Genomic DNA, 25,589 nt, shown 5'->3' with positions numbered 1-25,589 from the left:
GGCCAGCCAGGTGCTTCCTTTCCCAGATAGCTATAGCCAACTTTCAAATTATTCCCCCTTCTTTTAGTTTAGCTAGTCAGCTGAGCCACATGGGTCTTCTAGCAGAGTTTTGAATTCTTTTTACTGCTTTAATTCCTTTTGCAGCCTAGAAAAGCTGGCTTCTGATGGCCCAGTGGCCTGGTGGCAGTTGGGACCTAATTAAGATAGCTCTCCTCCCAAGGGGGAGGCTGGGATTGTAAATCACCATCTTGGCTGTTTCCTTCGATCATCTCTGAAAAGCTTTATTTAAATTCTTTATTATACCTTAATAACTTTCATATTTGGTCTTGACTACAGAATTAATCCTTTTCCTTTCAGGCCAATAAAATATTATATTTTAAAGTTCCTTTGCAGCCCAAGAAGCACCCAGGAACCTCGCCCAGCCAGGCTCAGAGACCGAAACCTTTTTAATGTGGCTGGACAATGAGATTTTCTTGATATGTACTGGAAGGGTGAAAGAGAATAAAACGGGGCAGAAAAAGATTTACTGTGCTTTGCAGAAAGCTTGTGGCCTTGAGTCCAGCATAGATCAGATAAGACACCTGGTAAGAAACCAAGGACGAACTAGACCCCATGCCAGCAGAGCGGTTTGCAGCCAGCAAAAATCAACAAAAACCTCTCTCTCCCTGCCGACGCCCCCTTCCCCCTTCTGCATTAACCATTTACTCTGTCCTTAGGGGAAACAAGCCAAGTGGTCAGAGGTCCTGTATGTCAAGGCTTTTTATACTTAAGGACACATCCTTCTCTCTAACAGCTGCTCTCCCTCCCAGGTTTTTCCTTCTTTAAGTCCCAGAGGATCTCAAGTCCTCCTCCTCCTCCTTTACCACTTTTGATCTCTCCGACCATCCCCTGTCCCCTAGCCTAGGGCTCCTCAATCTCAGCAGGCTGAGAGCCTACCATCCTACCCATGAATCCCACCGCCACCACCCCATCTCACACCCGCTCCGGAGCAGTTTTCAGCTCTCTTGCTCCCCCCGTCAGAGTGGATGCTGTCCCTAAGAGAGACCCATGGTAAATCTATCAGGAAGGGCAGGCAGGTCGCAGATCTCAGGACCACATGATTCTCTGCTTGCTAGAAGGGCTGAAAAAAGGCAGCCACAAAGCAGTTAATTATGAAAAGTTAGCAGAAATCACCCAGAAAGTCATAAAAGTCTGGCAGTCTTTCTAGCGTTACACAGGCCATGAGAAAATGTACTAATCTTAACCCCACAAGCCTTAGCAGGGGAGAAAGGGTAGTGGTCTAGCCTTTGTTTAAACTTCTCTGGGTTGCAACCTTTACAAATTTTATACTTTTAAATTAACCATAGAATTTTAAAAATTTAACCCAACATAAAAAAATCATAAATCAGGGAAGAGCAAATTAAAGTCTCTACTGTACAAACATAGACAGAAATTTCATTAGCTAAGCAGGCTAATTCCCTCCATGATAGAGAGCAAGAATGACCTTGAGAAAAGAATTCTTAGCAGTTGCTTGGGACAGCTGCAGTCTGTCACAGCGTTCAGCCTCACCATACACAATCAGGCTTCCCCCTAAAGCGGGGTTTGCTCTATCTTTAAACAAATTAAACAACAGGAAGAGGTAACAAATACTCTCATGTGTACAGCCAGACGGCACCAAGTAGCTTTCGCTTCACACAGGCTCTCACACTTACATTCATACACTAGATAGTCCGAGTTTTGACTTTCACCCACAGAAAGTCCCTGAGGCAAATATTTTGCCTAAGTAGGGTTCAGCTACTTTTTCTGCTCCTAAAGGCATGCCTGAACTTGGACTGCACTTTAGTAGACATTCAGAGTTTAAACAGTCCACCCGATTCCTGACTGACTTACTGACCAAGCTCCCCTTCCACTCTCTTGGAGTGGGCCTGACTACCTGGGGCCCCTACCTTATCAATTCTGTCAACAGGTCCAGGAGTGTTTGTCCACTTCCTCCAGATGCCGGACGGGTCCTAGGCTGAGGTCCTGGAGCACCCTGAGTCCCCTGGTTCAATTCTGCTAAATCAGCAGAGTGGCGCCTCCCGGAGGCCTATCCAGCGCCCCCGGGGCCCCAAACCCGGCCCACTCACCAGAGGCCAAAAAGACCAGCGCGGTTGGGCTTCATGGTCAGGGAACCAGATGTTACAGAAGACTGGAGAAAAACCAAGCAACACTTACAGAGTTACACTTTATTATTATTATGCCAGCGGGCTCAGAAAAACAATGTCTTTCAAATTTTGAGGAAAATACGGAGGAAGTTTTCCCTTTTTATATCTTTCCAGCCCTTTTGACTCCCAAATAAGGGTTTTTCCAGTCCCCTTTGCAAGTTCTTAAAGAGCCCCATGTGCTGGGGCTTTGCCAGCACTGATAACTTTCTGGGGATGGTTTACAACCTCTCTAGAATGGGAGTAAACAGGTCTTGCAGGACCAGACAATTAAAGGGGCAGTGACTAGATTCAGATTGCTAGCCCCCAAAAACGTCTTTTTTCCCCATCAACAGCTAGCTGTTGGTCATGTGACAGTTCTGGAAGGGGTGAATGTGATTTCCAGAAAGACTCTTTACAGTGTGCTGACTCAGCTAGATTTGTCCATTTTGTCCTTGCCCTCTTCTTTATGCTGCCAAGAATTTCAAATGATGACTGATGAATGACAAGTGGCTATTTTGGACAAAGAGGTGACCTTGAAAATGGAACCATGTTATGGGGCAGAGGAGCTCTATACTGATCTTGAATTGCCAACCTCTGGAATACTTTTCTGAGAGAGATACATTTCTTGTTTAACCTTTTGCTGATTTGGGTTTCTGTTAAATTGTAGTGAAGCCCAATCCTGAGTTACCTCAATAGTTTTTGGTATTCATTTAGCAAAGTCTTCATATCCTCCAAAGTAGGGTCAATTCTGTTACCCAATTCTATCTAACAACAGTGTAAAATTGCTGAGGCCTGTGTTATCAGAAGAGAAAACTAGCCCTGGCCAGTGTGGCTCTATGATTAGTGTGTTGGCCTGCACACGGAAGGGTCATGGGTTAGAATCTTGGTCAAGGGCGCATGCTCCTGGATTGCAGATTCAATCCCCAGGCTGAGTCGGAGCATGTGCAGGAGGCAATCAATCAATATCTCTCTCCCTCTCTCCCTACCTTCCACTTTCTCTAAAAATCAATGGAAAAAAATATCCTTGGATGAGGATTAATCAAAAACACAAAAACAAACTAACCCCGCACCCCCCTCCCCCCCCAAAAAAAAGAGGAAACTAGAGTTGGAACAAAGCAAATCTTGTCCAATGCCACACAACTGTCTTCTTGGACAGCATTAGGCTGTGGAAGCCAGATTACCTCACCCTAGGATTTTAAAAGCATGGTGGCACCCTGGCCCTGTGGCTCAGTTGATTGGAGCGTTGTCCCATACACTGAAAGGTCGTAGGTTCAATTCCCAGTCAGGTCACATACCCAGGTGGCAAGTTCAATCCTGGGTCAGTCAGGACTGCCTCCCCCATGCACCTCTTACTGGGGATCGAACCTCCATCTTTCAGTGTACGGGATATGACACTCAAATGACAATGCTCCAACCAACTGAGCCACACTGCCAGACTTCTACCCTGGCAGGTGTTGGTCAGTGGTTAAGAGTGTCAGTCTGTGGACGGAAGGGTCTAGGGTTCAAATTCCAGTCAAGGGCACATACCCGGGTTGGAGGTTTGATACCTGGGCCAGTTGGGATCCATGTGGTATGCCACCAACCAATCAATCTCTCTCTCTCACCCCCCTCTTCTCTCACTCTCTTTCTCTCTCCTCTCTCTCTTTCTCTCTTTCCTCTCTCTCCCCCTCCCTCCCTTCCACTCTCTCTAAATATCAATGGAAAAATATCCTCAGGTAAGGATTAACAAAAAAAACAAAGAAAAATCAGACTTCTAAGTTGCCTCCATAATACTACTGCTATATTAAAACAAATTACAGTTCATTGTATTGTTATAACATACTTTAAAAGAGCTGAATTCTCAAACAGGCTAAGATACATTTTGAATAAGAAATTAGTAAAATGAATGTGTTACTGTTTTAAAAGCATAACAGACTTACTAATTAATGTAGGGTTGACAATCTTTAAGATGAAAAGGCAGAGGTAGGAGTCTTTTCATTACAATGCAGATAAAATTGAATAGGATGGATTCAACATAAAAGTTTTAATAACGCAGATGTCAAGCAAGCATATTGACGTCTTTAAAAACCAAAAAAATATAAAAGTTTCATTACAAAAACATTTGTACAGAAAACTTGGCATTTCAACAGTTCCAAATATATGTACACATATTTTTTCTAAAATTTAATTTTGTTAGAAATAAAACACTTTGTCTCACTTTCCTCAGCTGTCCCTTGTGTTTTAATAATAATAAAAAAAATCTGTAACATTGAATAAGGGAACAACTGATTTCTTGAGAAGAACATAAATGCAGTAATATCTATAAGGTTATTGGAAAGCATGAATTAGGTATCATGTTAGTCTGTAACCTCATTTGCTACCTCCTGGTTGGCCACAGAGGAGAGAGGAGGCAACACAGACGTGCTTTATGCGATCTAATGGTATTGTGGCAGTTGAATCCCAGCCACCAGTGAGTCAGGTATGTAGCTGCTGGGAGAGCCAGCATTTCAAAAGCAGGCTGCTTATTTTGTGAAAACCATTTCAGACTGTAGGCTTTTTCAAGAGCTCATGCATTCCTGAATAAGCAGATGTTTTAAGTCAATGTCAGGTGTTCTATATCTAGAGTCAGGAGAATGATGATCTTTGGACTAACTTATAGCCTTTCCTGGTTAACAGCACTCTAACATAGCTGCACAAAACTAACAGAAGGAAGAAACAAGGGAAATATCAGGAGGAAGAAAAATCAAAAGGCATCTGGCAGAAGGCAGTCACCAATTTCTAGAACTGGCTTGGATGCCCTTCTGCTATAGACAGTGTGTTCTAGGTTGGATTTAGCAGGCAAGGAATCTGAGAGAAGTGACAGCACCAGCGGTGACAGATGAGAACAGAATAGGAAAATATGGAAAAAAGCAGGTGAGTTGGCTAGGATTATAGCAATAAGCAATAGATAACGATGGGCTTTTATTCTAAAATATTGCCAAGTGGTGATATGTGGACTTTAGTGCATGGAAATTTGATGTGTGCTCATATGAGCCATTAAAAAAGGCTGTCTGCCTGGCTGGTATGGCTCAGTGGTTGAGCGTCAACCTATGAACCTGGAGGTCACAGTTCGATTCCCAGTCAGGACACATGCCCAGGTTTCGGGCTCAATCCCCAGTGTGGAGTGTGCAAGCGTCAGCTGATCAATGATTCTGTCTCATCATTGATGTTTCTATCTCTCTCTCCCTCTCTGAAATCAGTAATAAAAATATATTTAAAAATTAAATTAAAAAGGCTGTCTCCCCACCTCTTTGGGCTATGAAGAAATCAGGTAAGAAGATGCTGAAAAGACAGGACGGTACGGCAGTGTCACCAGGGGGTTTCCGACTTGCACCCTGATTGTGAGAATGTTGTGAGGAGGCCACACGTCCACCTGCTTTAGTGTGGTGACTGGACAATGGGCTCGGCATGCCTGGCTTTGGTTCCAAAGACCAGAGCTGCAACAGACAGTCTTGTGCGGTAGAGCATCAAGACAAAACCAAACCTTTAGGGGTGAATCGGGAACCCTTCTCTTTTGGCGTTTTTTAAAAAAAGTACTTACTAAAGGGGGAAAAGGGAAGGAAAGCCTGTTCTTTTGCAGTAGATTCTATAGTATGGTTATAGAAGGAAGACAAAGGACATGAGAATTCCTCTGTGTCCTTTCTTGTCAGCTCAAGAGACTATTGTGATGACATCTCAGCCTACCCACATCCACGAATCAGTGTACTAAAGCAGACAGTCAGTTTTTACTTATGATAAACTTTTTTTTTTTCCCAATGCCAAAGGAGAGACTACTTTTCCTGTTCTCTCCTATTTACCAAAGACTTTTTCCACAGCAAAAAATGCTCCAGAAGACATTGTCAACAGATGGGAACAGAAGAACCTTGCTGGGCTGGAATGCAGGGTGTGTGCAGGAGCTAAGCTCAGAAAACAGCAGGCAGTACTGAGGAGGAAGGAAACCTTACTCTCAGGGAGCAATCACAAAGCCTCCATGAGGGCTGGCACCCACTGCACACTGTGTGGGACAGGAAACAGTCTCCACCACAGAACTAGTTACAAAGAAGCTCCTTTCTTTGGAGTCACAGGAGGATAAAGATTGGGCCTGTCCAATAAGAGAAACTCTCCTTCAGAACCCTGCTGAGCAACAAAGCCCAGAGGTCAGAAAACGGAGATGTGTAACTTGGTGGGGGTTAAGGGAATAAAAAGATAACAACCAAAAGCATTAAAAAAGTGACAGGTAGATAAGAAAACCAGAGTGCCACTGATAAAAAGGGTCTAAATCTGAAGTAGAACAATGAGAAGGCTTCCTTTATGCTGCAGAAGATGACAACAGAATACATGCAGATCCAATTTAACAGAAAAGCAGATGATGGAAAACTGAAGACTTGGGAGAGTGGCTGCACACTTTCAAAGCTTCGCAAAGACGATTCCATAGGGAGCTCATAAACATGTTCTTTTTGCCGCTCCCTCATATGGCTTCCTGGGTGAAGGCATTTAACTCACAGCTGATAGTTCCTTCACAAGCAGAGTCATCTGTACTCCTCTGCTTCTACTCAGTTCAAATTTTCACAGATGGCTTCTCATTCCTCACATCTTGGAGCTCTAATACCTGTAGGTGAAGGGGTGGGGGGGAGAGAAAGTGAGAGAGGGAGAGAGAGGGAGAGAGAGAGGAGAGAGGAGAGAGAGAGAGAGAGAGAGAGAGAGAGAGAGAGAGAGAGAGAGAGAGAGAGAGAGAGGGAGAAATGGGGATGTAGGAAAATTGTTTAGCTGAACACTAATAAGCAGCTATCAGGGACAAATCTGATGACAGAAAATTAGTACTCTACTTTAGTCCAAAGAATAGATGGTCAATTAAAATCCTTTTTCTTCAAGTATAAGTCTAAGAATCTCTGCATGTGTAGGAATCTATCATGTGCATATGTCAATAAATCTTGTTACATTGATAAAAATGCAATCACTTAAGTATTTTTTCCAACCCTCAAACAGCCAGATATTTATCATTCGGTTAGATTGAAATCAAGCAACATATGGATTTTGATAGTTTGTATATAAAGTGGTCACCTCTCAACATGAAATCACCCCCAAGGCCTCCCAGAGCCATATTTTTTTTCCCTAGGTACAGGTTGGCCACAAAGAAAGATGCCAGCTGGGATAATTCTTCCATTGTAAATCTATAAAAATAATTTTTTACTTGGTTGACCAAAATTTTATAACATTATAATTACTAGATTGTATTTTTTTCCTATTTACCTCTTATTTATCTTAATGCTTTCATTCTAAAAATTTTTAGTGCTTTCCCCTTACACACTCCCACCTCCTTAATAACGTTTTAGAAACTCCACTAATCCAGAGTTTTGATATATGTGTTCTACACCTGGATTCTGCACTCGTCTACATAGTTATTTCCAGGTAAGACATTTCGCCTCTTTGGAAATCAGTTTCTTTATATGTAAAAATATTGGAATTTCTAAAGGTCCCTTCTGGTGCTAATTTGCTCCTCTAAAACGGGAGACCATTAGCTTCCCTTCAATCACTGACTCCTTACAGTGGCACCACAAGTGCTGAGGACATCAGGCCTAGGTGTCTGTACATATTTGTATAATGAAGCCAAGCTAGTATTAATCGTAATATTTATAACTGTTTTGTTTGACAGTTTTGAGGGTCTGGGGTATCCAGTTTTAGTTACAATTGCATGGCTAGATTGTTAAGAATCTGTAAGTAATAAAATGATTCACATTATCAGGTATTATTTTTTCAAGGGAAAAATATTTTTAGTTTAAAATAAAGAATAATAACATTCTACGTTTTCAAAGACACTTTGGCCCTGGACAGTGTGGCTCAGTGGTTGAACGTTTTTTGCTGGTCCCAGTTGAGGTACGTGTGGGAGGCAGCGAATCGATGTCTCTCTCTCTCTCTCTCTCTCTCTCTCAGAAACAAAAATTAGTAAAGACATTAAAAAAAGAAGACACTTCAGAAAACAGATACTATAGTTTATATCCCTAAGACTGGTAAAGGACCATCTTATTATTAGCAAAATGCTCAAAACAGAAAACCACTTGTGGCTCAAAAGTAACTGCCCTATACCTATGTGAGGTGACACCATGTTATCTGTTATTGTGTTCTTTCACAATCTCCTACACCTGTGGTCGGCAAACTGTGGCTCTCGAGCCACATGCGGCTCTTTGGCCCCTTGAGTGTGGCTCTTCCACAAAATACCACGGCCTGGGCGAGTCTATTTTGAAGAAGTGGCGTTAGAAGAAGTTTAAGTTTAAAAAATTTGGCTCTCAAAAGAAATTTCAATCGTTGTACTGTTGATATTTGGCTCTGTTGACTAATGAGTTTGCCGACCACTGTCCTACACTGTTTCTCCCAGCTCTCTCTTTTTAAGCCTACAAGAAAACACTATGTGAAAATGAGGAAGATGATGAGCTCCTCAAAATCCCAGGCCTAGATTTACAAGCTGTTCCCTTCACAAAAAGCAACAATAATGCTAGTGCTTTATTCTGCAGGCAGTACAGCCATCCTATATAATAAAGAGGTAATATGCAAATTAATCTTCATGCCCTCACAAGATGGCTGCCTACGGCAACCAGGCTGGCAAGGGGGTTAGTGAGGGATGACCAAAAAACTGAACAGCAGCCTGCGTGGGGCAACCAGGCTGGCGGAGGGGCCGTGAGGGGTGACCAGGTCGGCCGGGGGGAGGGCAGTTGGGGGTGACCAGGCCAGCAGGTGGGGCAGTTGGGGGTGACCAGGCTGGCAGTGGGTGGGCAGTTAGGGGAGACCAGGCTGGCAGAGGGGGCAGTTGGGGGCTATTAGGCTGGCGGGGGGGGGGTAATGAGGGGTGACTAGACTGGCAGGGGCGGGCAGTTGGGGGTGACCAGGCAAGCCGGGGGGGGGGGCAGTTAGTAGCAACCAGGCCGGCAGAGGGGGGCAGTTGGGGGTGACAGTAAGGGGTGACCAGGCTGGCAGGTGGGGCAGTTAGGAGCGACCAGGCTAGCAGGGAGGGGGCAGTTGGGGGCGACCTGGCTGGCAGCGGGGGGCAGTTAAGGGAGACCAGGCAGGCAGGCAGGTGAGCAATTAGGAGCCAGAGGTCCAGGATTGTGAGAGGGATGTCCCCCAAGGGGTCCTGGATTGGAGAGGGTGCAGGCTGGGCTGAGGGCTCCCCCATCGCCCCTCATGCATGAATTTCGTGCATCGGGCCTCTAGTTATAAGTATAGTTCCTTCCATCTGACCACTCACTAGAAAAACAGCAGTCCTTTCTCCATCAAAGCATGGCTGAGACTAAAGTATAATGAGTTGCCTTGTATGGTTATCATCCAAGGGCATGGCCAAGAAGGATAAAGACTAATGCTTCTGTCTCTGCTAGCAGATATTGCCTAATTAGATAAAGAATCATGGGAGCCTAGCCTGGTGCTGGTTAGAGCATTGTCCCAATACGCCAAGATTGTATGTTCAATCCCCAGTCAGGGTACATACAAGAATCAACCAATGAATGCATAAATAAGTGGAACAGCAAATCTCTCTCTCTCTAATCAATCAATAAATTAAAAAAAAGAATTATTGATTTTATTTATTCATATAAATATTGAAAATGAATATGAATATGTATATGTATATGTATATGAGTGTGCTCACATACCTGCAGGACAAATAAATAAAAGATTCAAACCCAGGACTGGCCATTCTAAGGAGCATATTCTGCTACCCACTCTTGTTTTAGTATCCACATATGGTCCAACCCTAGGATTTCCACACAGCTTATATGTCTGTAGGCACGGAACAATTTAATTGACAAAGGGCTGTCAATTTTGTGGGATGGCATACTAAAGGGTACTCTTAGGAATTTGAGTGTATAAATACATGTTCCATTTAAAAAATGATACCCGATGACTTACCATTAGTACCAAAATGTTTACATGGGCAGATCCCTTCTGGAAATGTACTTTTTGTCTCCTCTGAAAGGACATAACACATACCACTAGTAATTTGTTGAATATACATATATTTTATCCTCACCCAAGGATATGTTTATTGATTTTGAAGGGAGAGAGGAAGGAAGAGAGAAAGAGAAACATCGATGTGAGAGACACACATAGATTGGTTGCTTCCTGTATGCATAGGGGATTGAACTTCACAAACTATGTATTTTCCCTGACTGGGAATCAAATCTGCAAATTTTTGGTGTATGGAATGACGCTCAAAGCAACTGAGCCACCTGGCCAGGCCTGTTAAAGCTAATTTTCTCTCTCGTCTCTTTTTTGCTAATTGATAATTTATATTTTAATTAATTTAATCAAGGCACTAACTGTTTCACTGTAAGGTTAGTCCACATTAACATTTAATATACAACAGTCACTCTGATATTCAATGGTGAATAAAAAGCTTCTTATGTTGTAGGTTTACATACATACAATGTCTTGTTGACTACTAAATATAAATTACCATTAATATTTTCCAGGGGAAAGGAAGCTTAAAAATTAAATGATATTTACTTTGTTCTTGTATTTAAGCACTGTTTTGGGGGTGATTTCTTCAAAGTTTCTTACTCACTCTTCAAAACTCTTTGGGAAGTTAGCACCCGAGAATACGGCGAATGAGTGACAAAGCTATAATGAAGGTTCAACCAGAAAAATCATGCTCTTTCCATTAAACTATGCTGAAGCGTACATGAGTAAAACTGTTTTGATTCTGTTTTCCAACATTACTTACAACATTTAGTCAGTATGCAACAGGAATCTTGAATCAAGTCTCTAACTCATTCTGTATAATTCTAAAGTTTTAGTAGTATTGATAAAGTCGAAGGCCATTTTATTTTTGAAGTTGTGCTGGCATATAAATTATCAGTGAGCACTCACCATTCCTTAACGATCAAGTCTGTTTACAACTTCTCGAACAGTAGCTATGAAGTTTTCATTGTCTTGGGGATTAGCTAAAATAATACTGTGCAGTCTGTTCATATATGAGTCAATTGTGTCCAGGGTAGGTGTCTCTCCACTTCCTGACATAAGATAAGAAGAAAAAGTCAGAAAATCCTCCCTATTTGGTTCGACCATAATACAATTGAGTGAATCCACAGCAGAAGAAATTATGCCTCTAATATGGTCTCCTCCACAGGCAAAATTTTAATTTCAGAGGAGAGACTTGTTTAGACCTCAAAGAAATGAAACCTACATACTCTAAATAAACAGATGGGTATACAATTGCTCTATTTTGTGTATGATTAGCTGCATTAACAAAAGGTTAGAGACTCGCCCAGTTTTATTCTGTGACTTACCTCAACATGAAAAACTATATAAGAAATACTAGTGTTTGTTTTCTTCTTCCTTTCCATTAAAATAAAATTACAAAGCAAGCAAATACACTTTCCTTATGTGCTCTAAATCAGGATTTATTACTCAGTTTCTATTGTTCTGAATATCAAATTAAACCTAATAGAAAGTAAGTTATATTAAAATATAGCTGGAAAAAATTTAAATGACCAGAGAACCCGAGATTTTGGGTAATTTGTAGCTAATACTGAGATTTTATTGCATGACCCACAAAAAGCCCTGAGGGTGAAAAACCCCTCAATTTATGGATTTTCCTCTTTGGGGGAGACTTCAGCCTCACCATGCCAATACCAATATAAACAGCACCTCCCACTTTCTGAAGTGCTCAGGTAAGGATGGCATTACCAGGTAAGGGCATGCTGGCAAAGCTGCTGGTCAACACCTGCCGCAGGGTCTCCAGGTGCTGCTGTAAGACAGTGTTTCGGCTTCGCTCCTGGATCACATCCACTTCCAGCTTCTCCACTGCTGTGCGCATGCTCTCCACGTGCTTCTGCAGGGCTGCATTCCTCTCTTCAAACTCCATGTTGGATTTGCGAAGCTGGCGAAGCTCTGCCTCCCGAGCTGAGAACATCCCCCAGATACACACAGAACACATGGAGCGCTAGGAATCTCTGAGGAGTCCCAGTGATTTTCCCAAGGACGTTCTGCTTAGCTCTCTCTAATTTAGCCCACCTCATCTCTCTGTTCTCATTATAGCCCTCCAAACAGCAACTTAAGGAATGAAATGCCTGGCTCCCCAGAGCTAATTTAATTCTTAAAACTGGTCATATTCTATACTTAAATTTACAAGGAACAGTAGCAATTCCAAGTATTTTTGTTTGTTTGTTTTAAACTCTGAAATGAAAAGCCTGAGGGATTTCACAGGGGAACATTGGGACAATGGGCAACCACTTTGGGTTCCCATCTTTACTACAATGAGGTCAAATTTTGTTCCTATAGTATACTAGAGGCCCGGTGCATGAAAATTCATGCACTGGAAGGGGGGTGCCTCAGCCCGGGCTGCTCCCTCTCACAGTCTGGGAGCCCTCAGGGGCGGGAGGTGACCCGGCAATCAGGGGAAGGTGACGCCCCATCACACCTTTGCTGCTGCCACTGCCTGCAGCACAAGCCTTGCCTGGCCCTGGTTACCTGAGCCTCAGGCGGCCCTGGGTGGCTGGGCAGCTGCCATCTGAGGCTTGCCTGAACCTTGGGCCGGCCCTGAGCGGCTGGGGGGGCTGAGGGGACTGGGGGACTCCAGAGGCAGGCACGTGGAGTGGCCAGGCCTGCCTGCTGCCCTGCGGGGCTGAGGGGACTGGGCGCCGCCATCTTTGAGGGCGTGACAGTCAATTAGCATATTCCTTCCTTATTGGCTGTGGGCGCTGCCATCTTTGCGATGGTGTGAGGGACAATTAGCATATTCCCTCTTTGTTAAACATGACTAGAGGCCCGGTGCACGGATTCGTGCACAGGTGGTGTCCCTCCCAGTCGATCGGGCCAGCTGATGAAGAAGGGACTGCAGGAGGTTGGCCGGCCACGGGAGGTTGGCTGTAGGAGCGCACTGACCACCAGGTGTCAGTGTCCATAATAGCTACCGGCCGGTCATCTAGTCGTCTGGTCATCCAATCATAATGGCCACTTAGGCTTTTATATATATAGATTTGGGATGTAGGCTTTCATTTGTATAAATGGTTCCAGGTTAATAGTTCGAAAGCAACTGAATTAGTGATGCACATTTATTTGCTTTGACCCAGAGACTAAAGCAGTTTTGACAACTCTGGGCTAGTTTTCCTTCACTGGTCTTTGAGTGGTTACCTTTACTAGAGAGTAAAATACAATTTTTTTCTTCCAGACCAGTCCTAGGATTTGGAATATCACTATCATTGCTTTTGAGCAAGGTATTCCTCCTGAGAACAAAATTCCCTGTCACAGACCTGAGTAACACAGAATGATACTTTGGTAATCACCTTTGCTGTGGTTCAGGAATTCCTCTGTAAATATAGGGATGTCAAAAACAGATCGTTCCTTTACTTCTGTTTCTTTCTGTGAATCAAGAGTAACAAAACAGTTCTGGTCAAGATGACGGAATACATAAACATTCAGCTTGCCTCTTTCCATGACAACATTAAATTACTTACACCTAAATTATAGAACTACCACCCCTGAGAACCCCTTGAAGACTAGCTGAACAGAGAAGTCCTATAACTAAGGATATAAAGAAGCCACGTCAAGCCTGGTAGGAGGGACAAAGACACAGAATAGGCAGGTCCCACATGCATGTGTGGTAGTTAAGAACTGGGAGAGATATCTCAACTTTGGAGGTTCGGCCATGGGTCAAGGGGACCTAGCCGCACACCTGGTAACCCAGCCCAGGTCTCCAGTGCTGGGGAGAGAAGTTCCATAACTTCTGGCTGTGAAAACCAGCACAGATTGTGGCTGAGTGAGTTGGAGGTTGCTGGAGTCCCCAGGGATCTGTTTAAGGAGCCCGCACACAGACTTACACAGACTCACTTGCTGAATCCCAGTACTGGGGCAGCAGTTCGAAATTGCAAGGGACATACAGGGAGGAATTGAATTGCCTGGCTCCACAGGGCAAGGGCTGCATGGGCAGCTTTCAGATGTGCTGTCAGAGGCCATTGTTCCTTTGCTGAGAGCCCCTCTGCCCCTCACAGAGCCAGCAGATGGGCCCGTTTTGTTCCTCTGATGAGCCCTTCCCCACCTAGTATGCAGATACAGGCAAGCACCAAATATGAGTCTCCATCCAACTCACCCTACCCTAGGGATTCCCTGAGAACCTGTACAACCCAACTCACACACAGGCCTGAACCCCTTATAGAGGGTATTCCTCACATGTGGCTGGTCTTGGCCAGTGCTGTGGATTTCCCTAAAAATCTCTGAAAGGTCCAAAACCCCAAAAAAGCAGCAGCTGGCCTTGGCATACCCTATACCCAAGCTAAGTTCTCCCAGACTGGCACTAGTGGCAGTCAGCCTCATTTTGTAGTGTGGCTTCTCCCAGGTACCCCTGGGAGACCAGTAGAGACAGCTATCAACCTCAGATAACTCTGTAGCTCTTGCTAGGTAGGTCCAGGTCAGGCACAGGGAGCAGTTTACCTAGGACTGCACCTGAGCTCTTCCCAAGAGGCCCCAGGACCAACACACGCAGTGGCTGGCTTCAGACCACACCAGAGCACCACCTCAATTCGCTCCGAAAATGATACAACAAAAGGGTGAAGTCAGCAGACACCAGAGCTCTGCTACAGTGAATCTCACTTTAAGAGGTCAACCCTGCATAACAGCTTGTCTGTTATAGTCAGGGCCAGTCCTCATAGCCAGTCAGACGAAGGGTCCAATCCAAACCACTGATGTGCTCACATACAACAGGACAGTACACACAATCCACTCAAGGAACACTGCTGGAGCACCCAACTCAGGTGAACAGGGAGACTGCATCACTGGGTCCTACAGGACACCTACTAAATAAGGCCACCCTGCAAAGATAGGAAGACACAGCATATCCACCTATTATGTAGAAGCAAACACATTTAGGCAGCCAAAATTAGGAGATAAAGAAACATGTCCCAAATGAAAGAACAGGAGAAATCTCCAGAAAAAGAACTAAACAAATGGAGGAAAGCAATCTAGTAGATACAGAGGTCAAAACACTTGTTATAAAAAGATGATCAATGAAATCAGAATAAGAATATATGAACTCAGTAAGAACTTACACAAAGAGAAAAAACCATAAAAAAGATCCAGTCAGAAATGAATAATACATTAGACAGAAAAATTGGCAGATCAGATGAAGCAGAGGTTCGAATTCAGCAATTTGGAAGACAAAGTGGTAAAAAAAAATCAGAACAGAAAAAAAAAAGAATAAAATTAAATGAAGATAGTTTAGGGAACTCTGAGACAACATCAACATTCACAGCACAGGATTGCCAGGAGAAGAAGAGAGCAAAGGATTGAAAAACTATTTAAAGAGACAATGACTGAAAACTTCCCTAAAAAGGCAAAGAAAATAGACATACAAGTCCAGGAAGTGCAGAGTCCTAAACAAGAAGAACCCAAAGAGGCCCAAAGCAAAACACTTCATAATTAAATTGCCAAAGGTTTAAGATGAAAAGAAAATCTTAAAAGCAGCAAGAGAAAACTAAGTTAGTTAGGTACAAGGAAGCACCCATATAACTGTTAGCTGATTTCTCAACAAAAAATTTGTGGGCCAGAAGAAATAGGCAGGAAATAGTCAAAGTAATGAAAAGCAACGACCAACAAGCAAAATTACTCTACTAGCAAGGCTATGATTTAGAATAGAAGGAGAGATAGAGAACCTCTCAGACAAGAAAATGATAAAGGAGTTCACCACCATCAAACTAGTATCACAAGAAATGTTAAAAGAGGGAGGAGGAGGGAGTAGGGGGGAAGAAGATAAGAAGGAAGTGAAGGAGGAAAAGATGATGATGATAGAAATATGATTAATAAAATGGCAATAACTACATACCTATTATTTTAAAGGAAATAGATTAAATGCTTCAATGAAAAGACATAGGGTGGATGAATAGATAAGAAAACAAGACCCATATATATGCTGCCTACAAGAGACCCACTTCAGATAGAAAAACACACACAGACTGAAACTAAAGGTTTAGAGGGAAAAAGATATTTCATACAAATGAAAATGGAAAATAAAAAGCTGGAGTAGCAATACTTATATCAGAAAAAATAGACTTGAAAACAAAGGCTATAATAAGAGCTAAAGAAGGACAGTAAATATAGATAAAGAGATCAATCCAAAAAGAGGATACAACCCTTGTAAACACTTACGCACCTAATGTAGAAGCACCTAAATTTATAAAGCAAGTATTATTGGACAGAAAAAGAGAGATCGACAGTAATACAATCATAGTAGGAGAATTTAACAACCCATTGACATCAATGGATAGATCACCCAGGCAGGAAATCAATAAGGAAACAGCAACCTTAAATGGTAGACCAGATATTTAATTTATATTCCTAGAACTTTTCACCCCAAAGCAACAGAATATACATTCTTTGCAAGTGAACATGGAACATTTTCTATGACAGACCACATGTTAAACCACAAAACAAGTCTCAATGAATATAAGAAGATTGAAATCATATCAAGCATATTTTCTTTCTTTTTTTAAAAAAGATTTTCTTTTTTAAAAATAAATATATTTTTATTGATTTCAGAGAGGAAGGGAGAGAGAGAGAGAGAGACAGAAACATCAGTGAAGAGAGAGAATCATTGATCAGCTGCCTCCTGCACACCCCCTACTGAGGATCAAGCTGGCAACCTGGGCATGTGCCCTTGACTGGAACTGAACCGGGACCCTTCAGTCCAAAGGCTGATGTTCATCCACTGAGCAAACTAGCTAGGGCTCAAGCATCTTTTCTTATTCCAATGGTATGAAATTAGAAATTAATTTCAAAAGATAACTAATAAACACACAAACACATAGAGGCTAAATAACATAATAATAAACAGTAAATAAGTTAACAATGAAATTAAGGAAGAAATAAGATTCCTTGAGACAAATGAAAATAAAAACACCACCACCCAAAATATGGGACACAGCCAAAGCAGCTCTAAGAAGGAAATTTATATCAATATAGGACTATCTCAAAAAAAAAAAAGAAAAATATCAAATAAACAATCTAATCTTATACTTAAAGGAACTAGAAAAGGAACAACAAAAACAGCCCATAGTGAGTAGAAAAAAGGAACGAATAAAGATCAGTGTGGAAATAAATAAAATAGAGTCTACAAAAGCAATGCAAAAGATCAATAAAACCAAGACCTGGTTCTTAGAAAAGATAAACAAAATTAATAAACCTATATCTAAGTCATAAAGAGAAAAAGAGACAGGGCCAAAAAATAAATAAAATCATAAATGAGAGAGGAAAAATGACAACTGACACTATAGAAACACAAAGGATTAAAAGTAAATAATATGAACAATTATATGCTAACACATTGGATAACCAGGAAGAAATGGATAAATACCCAGAAACACATAATCTTCGAAGACTGAATCAAGAAGAAACAGAAAATTCAAACAGACTGATAATTACTAAAAAATAGAATCAATAATCAAAAACTCACAAGAGAACCAAGATGGCTGCATAGGTAAACTCCTGTATTCACTGCCTCCCACAACCACAATAAAATTACAACTAAAATACAGACAACCATCATCCAGAACCACCTGAAAGCTGGCTGCCTGGAAGTCCTACAACCAGAGAAGTAAAGAAGAAAGCACACAGAGACTGGTAGGAGGAGTGAAGGCTCAGCATGGGCTGGTCCAACACGTGTGGTGTTTTTTTAATTGGGAGGGAGATTGTTTTTGCAGAGGCCACTTGTGAGGAGCAAGGAATCCCAGCCACACACCAGACCCCCAGCCCAGGATCCCAGAGATGGGAAGAGAAGTCCCCACAACTACAGGCTGTAAAAACCAGTGGGGATTGTGGCTGAGTGACACAGAGGCTGCTGGAGACCCAGGTGTTCCATTTAAATGGCTGGCAAATGAACTTACTCAGACTGCCAGCACAGGCAGCTTTGGGGGACCCAGACACATACAGGGAGGAAATGGATTGTCTGGCATCTGGGCAGGACTTGGAGATGGCTTTTTCCCAGACAGCGGTTCCTGTGCTGGGACATTCCCTGTCGCAGGACAGGCAGCCATATCAGCCTGGAGCACACTGTTTGCTCCACCCTGGTGATTCCTTGAGACCCTGCTCCAACCAATTTGCAGCCCCACCCCAGCTGTTTGCAGCAGCTTTTCCCTATGAATGGCCTGTCCTGGCCCAGCTTCAGACTTTGCTAAAATCTCTCAAACAAGTGGTAGCTGTTGACACTGTGCCCCAAACCTATCATTAAAAGGCCCAAGATCCAGCACTAGCACCAGCCTGCCTTACTTCACAGCTGGGCCTCGCCTGAGAATCTCCAAGCCCACTACAAACAGCAAATAGCAGCTGTCTGCAGATCCTTCGGTAGCTCCTGCTGTGTGGCCCCAGGAAGTGGCTGACTTTGCTCCTCCCTGAAGGCCCTAGAGCCAGTGCACCCAGTAGACAGCTTCAGACCATGGCAGATTACAACTCTACACGTCCACAAGCAGCACACTTAAGGGGCAGACTCAGTGAGCACCAAAACCCCACTGAAGCAAGTCCTGCTCCATAGGGCGTGTTTCCTGCATAGCAGCTCTCCCACTATAGTTCCAGCTGGTGCTCACAATCAATTGGCCTGGAGGTCAACTCCTCCCAGTGATGCCAACAGCAATCAAGGTTCAAATACAAGACTGTGCACACAGACCACACAGGGGCCCACCTAGAGTACCCAGCTCAGGTGACTGGGGAGGCTGAGCCACTGGGCGGTATAGGACACCTTCTACACAAGGCCACTCTACCAATTCCAGGAGACATAGCAGCTCTACCTAATACACAGAAACAAACACAGGGAAGCAGCCTAAATGCAGAAACCAAGAAACATGTCACAAATGAAAGAAATGGAAGCAAGCAAACTACTGGATACAGAGTTCAAAATCATGGTCATAAACTTACTCAAGGATCTTCATGAGACTTTCAAGGATCTTAGTAAGAATGTCAAAGACATGGAAAAGGATCAGTCAGAAATTAAGCATACACTAACTGAAATAAAGAATAATTTACACATATTCAACAGTAGAGTAGAGGATACTGAGAATAAAATCAACGATTTGAAATATGAGGAAGCAAAAAACACCCAATCAGAAGAGAAAAAAAAAATTAAAAAATTAGAAGATAGCTATAAGGAGTCTCTGGGACAACTTCAAGAGTACCAACATTTGCATCATGGGAGTGCCAGGAGGAGAAGAGAGAAACAGCAAGACACTGAAAACCTATTTGAAGAAATAATGACAGAAAATTTCTCCTACTTGGGGAAAGAAACAAACTTACAAGTCCCAGAAGTGCAGAGTCCCAAACAAGAGGAACCCAAAGAGGCCCACACCAAGACAAATCATAATTAAAATAACAAGGGCTAACGACAAAGAGAGAATCTTAAAAGCAACAAGAGAAAAGCAGTTAGTTACCTACAAGGGAGTGCCCATACGACTGTTGGCTGATTTCTCAACAGAAACTTTGCAGGCCAGCAGGATGTGGCAAGAAATATTCAAAGTGAACTACCAGGAAAATTAGTAAGGACCTACAATCAAGATTACTTTACCCAGCAAAGCTCTCATTTAGAATTGAGGGTCAGATAAAGAGCTTCACAAATAAGAAAAAGCTAAAGGAATTCATCACCACCAAACCAGTATTACATGAAATGTTGAAGGGTACTCTTTAAGAAGAGAAGGAGGGCCGAAACCGGTTTGGCTCAGTGGATAGAGCGTCGGCCTGCGGACTCAAGGGTCCCAGGTTCGATTCCGGTCAAGGGCATGTACCTTGGCTGCGGGCACATCCCCAGTAGGGGGTGTGCAAGAGGCAGCTGATCGATGTTTCTCTCTCATCGATGTTTCTAACTCTCTATCCCTCTCTCTTCCTCTCTGGAAAAAATCAATAAAATATATATTTAAAAAAAAAAAAAAGAAGAGGAGGAGGAAGGAGGAAGAGGGGGAGAAGGAGGAAAATGGAGGAGGAGGAAGGGGAGAAGGAGGGGAAAAGAGGAGAAGGAGCCCAAGATGAAGAGATAAAAAATCTACACTAATAAAAGAGAAACATGTAAATTTACCATCCCTCTACTACGCCCACCAGCCAATCAGGAGCGAGTATGCAAATTAACCCAACAAAGATGGCGGCAGCTATGGAGCTGGAGCAAGCAGGAGGCTTGGGTTGCCCCCAGTGATGGAGAAAGCCAAGCTTCCTGCCGGCCCTGGCCACTGCTGAAGGAGTGGCTGGAAAAAAAAAAAAGGAGGGGCTGGGAGCCTGGGTTGCGGGGGGGCGTGGCCAGCCTGTAAACAGCCATCAGTCACTCACCCAGGCTGGCCACACCCCTATGGAGCAAGAGTCCCCGCTGGGGGGCCTGACCAGCCTGCAAACAGCCATCAGCCCCTCACCCAGGCTGGCCATGCACCCCAGAGGGACCCCCCCCCCACCCTGAAGGGGCTGTGGCCAGCCTGAAAACAGCCCTCAGCCCCTCACCCAGGCTGGCCAGGCACCCCAGAGGGACCCCCCACCCTGAAGGGGCTGTGGCCAGCCTGAAAACGGCCCTCAGCCCCTTACCCAGGCTAGCCATACCCCCATGGAGTAACAGTCCCTGCTGGGGGTGTGGCCAGCCTGCAAACAGCCATTAGCCCCTCACCCAGGCTGGCCAGGCACCCCAGTGGGAACCCCCACCCTGAAGGGGGTGTGGCTAGCTTGAAAACAGCCCTCAGCCCCTCACCAGGCTGGTCATGCCCCCCCAGCGGGGACCCTCACCCCATGGGGGTGTGGCCAGCCTGCAAACTACCACAGGTCCCTTGCCCAGGCCGCCCCACGCCCCAAGGGAACCCCCACCCTGATCTGGAACACCCTTCAGGGGAAACCAGCCGGCCCCCACCCATGCACCAGGCCTCTACCTACACTAATAAAGGGGTAACATGCTAATTAGACTGGGAGACCTTCCAGGAGACCTTTCAGACATTCTTCTGGACAAAGCCATAGTGGCGGGGCCAAGGTAGAGGCGGTTAGAGGCCAAGAGGGGAGGGTAGTTGTGGGTGATCAGGCCAGGATGGGATGGCAGTTGTGGGTGATCAGGCTGGTGGGGGGGAAGGCCGTTGTGGGTGATCAGGCTGGCGGGGGGGCGGGCAGTTGGGGGCGAGCATGCTGGCACGGGGGGCAGTTGGGGGTGATCAGGCTGGTGGGGGGGCATTTGGGGGTGAGCCAGCCAGCAGCGGGGGACAGTTGGCGGCGGGCAGGCCGGCAGGCAGAGTAGTTAGGGGTAATCAGGCAGGCAGGCAGGTGAGCGGTTAGGAGCCAGCAGTCCCGGATTGCGAGAGGGATGTCTGACTGCCGGTTTAGGCCCGATCCCTGTAAATTGGCAGTAGGACATCCTTCGAGGGGTCCCAGATTGGAGAGGGTGCAGGCCGGGCTGAGGGACACCCCCTGCCCTGTGCATGAATTTTGTACACTGGGCCACTAGTATGAACAATAAAATGGCAATAAATACTGGAGGAAAGATGGTGGGCTTGCAGTGAGCAGCTGTTGAGGGATAAAAACAGGTATGCCTAGAAGCAAATTTTAAAAGCATTTTCTCTTCAAATCTTTTTCCATACCATCTGATAAGGATCTTGATTCACCATGGACGTATCAGCAGTAAAATGGGCAATATCAAACAGAACTGTCTTGAAATATTTATTTCCAAACCAAAATGGAACTTTATATTGTGTGTGTCATAAATCCACATACTCTTCTCTTCCAGATGACTATAATTGCAAAGTATCACTTGCTTTGACATCTGATGGCAGGACGATAGTTTACTATCATCCTTCTGTGGATATTCCATATGAAGATACCAAACCTATCCCATGGCCAGATCTTGTGCATAATTATGGGGAAACACAGGATCAAATACCAAAAACCAGATTAGAAGAAAAGGATGAACACTTTGAGCAAGGATCCATGATAGAACAACTTAGCAAAATGTTCTTTACTACTAAGCACCATTGGTACCCTTGTGGACAGTATCATACATGTTGTAGGAAACTGAATCCTCCAAAAGACAGATGGTATTGAGGTTTTCAGCAAAATGCTGCCCCATTTCTCATTTGCCCTTTGAGAAAATACAATCAGGTATATTCACTACTATGTTATCCTATATAATAAAGAGGTAATATGCAAATTGACCCTCATGCCCTCACACAAGATGGCTGCCCCCATGTGGTCAAAGATGGCCGCCACAAGATGGCCTGCAGGGGAGAGTAGTTGTGGGCAATCAGGCCAGCATAGGAGGGCAGTTAGGGGCAACCAGGCCAGCAGAGGAGGGCAGTTAGGAGTGACTGGGCCAGCAGGGGAGGGCAGTTGTGGGCAACCAGGCCTGTAAGGGAGGGCAGTTAGGGGCGACCAGGCCAGCAGGGGAGGGCAGTTGGGGGGGGACCAGGCCTGAGGGGAGGGCAGTTGGGGGCGACTAGGCTGGCAGGGGAGGGCAGTTAGGGGCAACCAGGTCAGCAGGGGAGGGCAGTTAGGGGTTACCGGGCCAGCAGGGGAGGACAGTTGGGGGCGATCAGGCCGGCAGGGGACGGCAGTTGGGGGCAATTGGGCCGACAGGGGAGCAGTTAGGCATCGATCAGGCTGGCAGGGGAGTGGTTAGGGGGGTGATCAGGCTAGCAGGCAAAAGCAGTTAGGGGCAATCAGGCAAGCAGTTGGGAGCCAACAGTCCCAGATTGTGAGAGGGATGACCTGTGGGATTGGGCCTAAACCAGCAGTTGGACATCCCCAAGGGGTCTCAGATTGGAGAAGGTGCAGGCTGGGCTAAGGGACCTCCCCCCCAGTGCACGAATTTCGTGCACTGGCCCTCTAGTATAGTAAATAATGTCTTTTCATGTATGAAACAAAACAAACAAACAAAGAGAATCAGAGGCATGGAAGTGTGGAAGAGACTGATGAATCTCAGAAGGAAGAGGGGAGGGGGTGGGCAGGAAGAGATTAACCAAAGATCTTACCTTTGGACACAGACAAGAAGATGGTGAAGACCTGGGGTGGGGTAGGAACCATATGGAGGTGGGCAATGGGGGGGAAAAGGAAGGCATCTGTAAACCTTCCTATATAATAAAAACCTAATATGTAAATTGTCCCCTCCACCGGGAGTTTGAACGCTCACTATGACGTGTGCTGACCACCAGGGGGCGGTGTGGAACATGGTGGGTGTCGGCAACATGGTGCTGGCAGCAGCGGCAATGGAGGTGCTGCAGGCCCTGATGGGCCCTCATGAGAGCGGGACTAGGGCGGGATGGTGGAGCAGGTGAGTGGGCGGTGCCAGGCCAAGGTGGGTGCAAGCAGGGGCCCAATGGCCCCGCCAATTGCCCCGCAGATGGTGACCAGCGGCGGCAGTGGGGGCGGGACTGCCGCCCTGCTCCCAGGAGCTGAAGGAGCTGGCCAAAGGTCCCAGCCCCGAACGATCGCCCGGCAGACCAGCAACAGGCAGGCCCTGATTGCCCGATGGAGGCCTGGCCCTGGACTGGGATGGGGAACTCCCACAGCGCCCAAGCCGGGGGCGGGGGGGGGGGGGGAGGGGCTGCGACCTCTCGCCAGCTACCTGGAGCGAGGTTGACAGAACGGAGGTGTGGTGAGAATGCGGGGTGTCATCTGAGCTCATTCTTACTCCCCCTGCTACCCTCTTCCAGGACATCAGGGCTTGCATGCTGGGGAAGCCCCTGCGCTCAGGTGCCCGGTGCCCATGAGGAACTCCCCCCCCGCCCCCACACCTGCATGGCCTTTTCCGGATGAGCCAGACCACAGCCGCTGGAACCACAGGGGCCGGTCGGATTCCCCATGGGTTCAGGCAGGAGCTGGTCTGCGAGGCCAGCGGGAGAAAGCACGCTGCCTGCCTGGCTTCCATGTGGCGCCACTGGGCGGCCCAGAGGCCCATGCTGTGCCCAGGCCCGCGGAATCCAGCCATACTCACTTTATCTCTGCGTGGAGACTTGGGCGCCTTGACTCAGGCGAAGGGGGGCGCGTGGGGGTTCGGGGGCCCAGAGGTCAGCTAGGACCTGCCCTTCCATGCCAGACACTCTCGCTTCAATTGCCGGCCGAATTTAGTGCACTGGGCCTCTAGTATTCTCAGTAATAAAAGTTAAAAGAAAACCAAAAAACAAACACAATATCCCAGCTGGTGTGGCTCAGTGGTTGAGTGCTGACCTATGAACCAGGAGGTAATGGTTGGATTCCTGGTCAGGGCACATACCTGGGTTGCAGGCTCGATCCCCAGTAGGGAGCATGCATGAGGCAACCAATCAATGATTTTCTCTCATCATTGATATTTGTCTCTCCCTCTCCCTTCCTCCCTGAAATCAATAAAAATATATTTTAAAAATCCCCAAAACCCACAACAAACAAAAAAGACCCAAGCAGATGGCTTCACAGGTGTATTTTACTAAACATTCAAAGAAGAATTAACACCAATCCTTTTCAAACTACTCCAAAAACTTCAAGACAAAGGAAGACTTCCAATCTCATTTGATGAGCGGCCAACATTACCCTGATTCCAACAAAGACATTACAGGAAAAGAAAATTATAAGCCAATGTCCCTGATGAACACAGACACAAAAGTCTTCAATAAAATATTAGCAAATCGGACCCAGCAATATATTAAAAAGATCATACACCATGATCAAGTAGCATTTATTTCTGGGATGCAAGGTTGCTTCAGTATCCACAAATCAATTAACATGATACACCACTTGAACAAAATGAAGGATATGCCCTGGCTGATGTGCACCAAAGGTTGCTGTTTCAATTCCCAGTCAGGGCACATGCTCGGGTGGCAGGTTCAATCCCCAGTAAGGAGTGTGTAGGATGCAGCCAACTGATGTTTCACTCTCACTTCACATCTCTCTCTCTCTCTCTCTCTCTCTCTCTGATTAAAATGTGTAGATGACCTGAACAGACATTTCTCAAAGGGCATAGAGATGGCCAATAGACACAGGAAAAGATGCTCAATGTCACTAATCATCAGAGAAATGCAAATTAAAACCACAAGGAAATATCACCTCACACCTGTCAGACTGACTATCATCAATAAATCAATAAACAAGCCCTGCTGATGTGACTGAGTTTGTTGAGTGTCGTCCCATATATTAATAGGTTGCCAGTTCAATTCCCTTTCAGGACATGTGCCCAAATTTTGGGCCCGACCCCCAGTAAGGGGTGTTTAGGAGGCAGCCGATTGATGTTACTCTCTCATTGTTAGGTTTCTATCTCTCTGTCCCTTCTCCTTCTCTCTAAAAATAAATACAAAATATATTTAAAAATATAAAAATAAAGTCAATTTCAAGATGTTTGGCTGCCATTTCTACAATGAATTTGAGTTCAAAGCATCCTCTATAATAAAGAGCTAATATGCTAATTAGACTGAATAGCAGAATGACCAACCGTCTGGACATCCTTCTGGATGACTGTCCAGACAATCTTCCAGACAAAGCTGGGGCTGCAAG

The 25,589-nt window shown here is 45.1% G+C and overlaps 2 protein-coding genes across 2 annotated transcripts in view; one reads left to right on the top strand and one right to left on the bottom strand.

Annotated features, from left to right (window-relative positions):
• Positions 1-3,882: 3,882 nt before the first annotated feature.
• Positions 3,883-25,589, bottom strand: part of HMG20A (high mobility group 20A) — a 128,274-nt gene continuing 106,567 nt past the window's right edge. The window contains exons 7-10 of the mRNA XM_054716665.1: positions 13,433-13,508; positions 11,835-12,050; positions 11,016-11,158; positions 3,883-6,768 (exon numbers count right to left, since the gene is read on the bottom strand). Coding sequence (XP_054572640.1) covers positions 11,022-11,158; positions 11,835-12,050; positions 13,433-13,508 — 429 coding nt within the window. The 3' untranslated portion in view covers positions 3,883-6,768; positions 11,016-11,021. The remainder of the gene's footprint in view (positions 6,769-11,015; positions 11,159-11,834; positions 12,051-13,432; positions 13,509-25,589) is intronic.
• LOC103300200 (39S ribosomal protein L42, mitochondrial-like) lies at positions 21,738-22,172 on the top strand. Its single transcript, XM_054715389.1, has one exon. The coding sequence runs from the start codon at positions 21,738-21,740 to the stop codon at positions 22,170-22,172; it is 435 nt and encodes a 144-aa protein (XP_054571364.1).

Source organism: Eptesicus fuscus, chromosome 5, assembly GCF_027574615.1.
Source record: "Eptesicus fuscus isolate TK198812 chromosome 5, DD_ASM_mEF_20220401, whole genome shotgun sequence".
NCBI lineage: Eukaryota > Metazoa > Chordata > Mammalia > Chiroptera > Vespertilionidae > Eptesicus > Eptesicus fuscus.
Note: the sequence above shows the minus strand (reverse complement) of the source record. Positions and strands in the feature narration are given on the sequence as shown.

Bases quoted from the DNA above. Each gene is read 5' to 3' on its own strand.
- LOC103300200 (XM_054715389.1), top strand. From the start codon at position 21,738: ATGGACGTATCAGCAGTAAAATGGGCAATATCAAACAGAACTGTCTTG.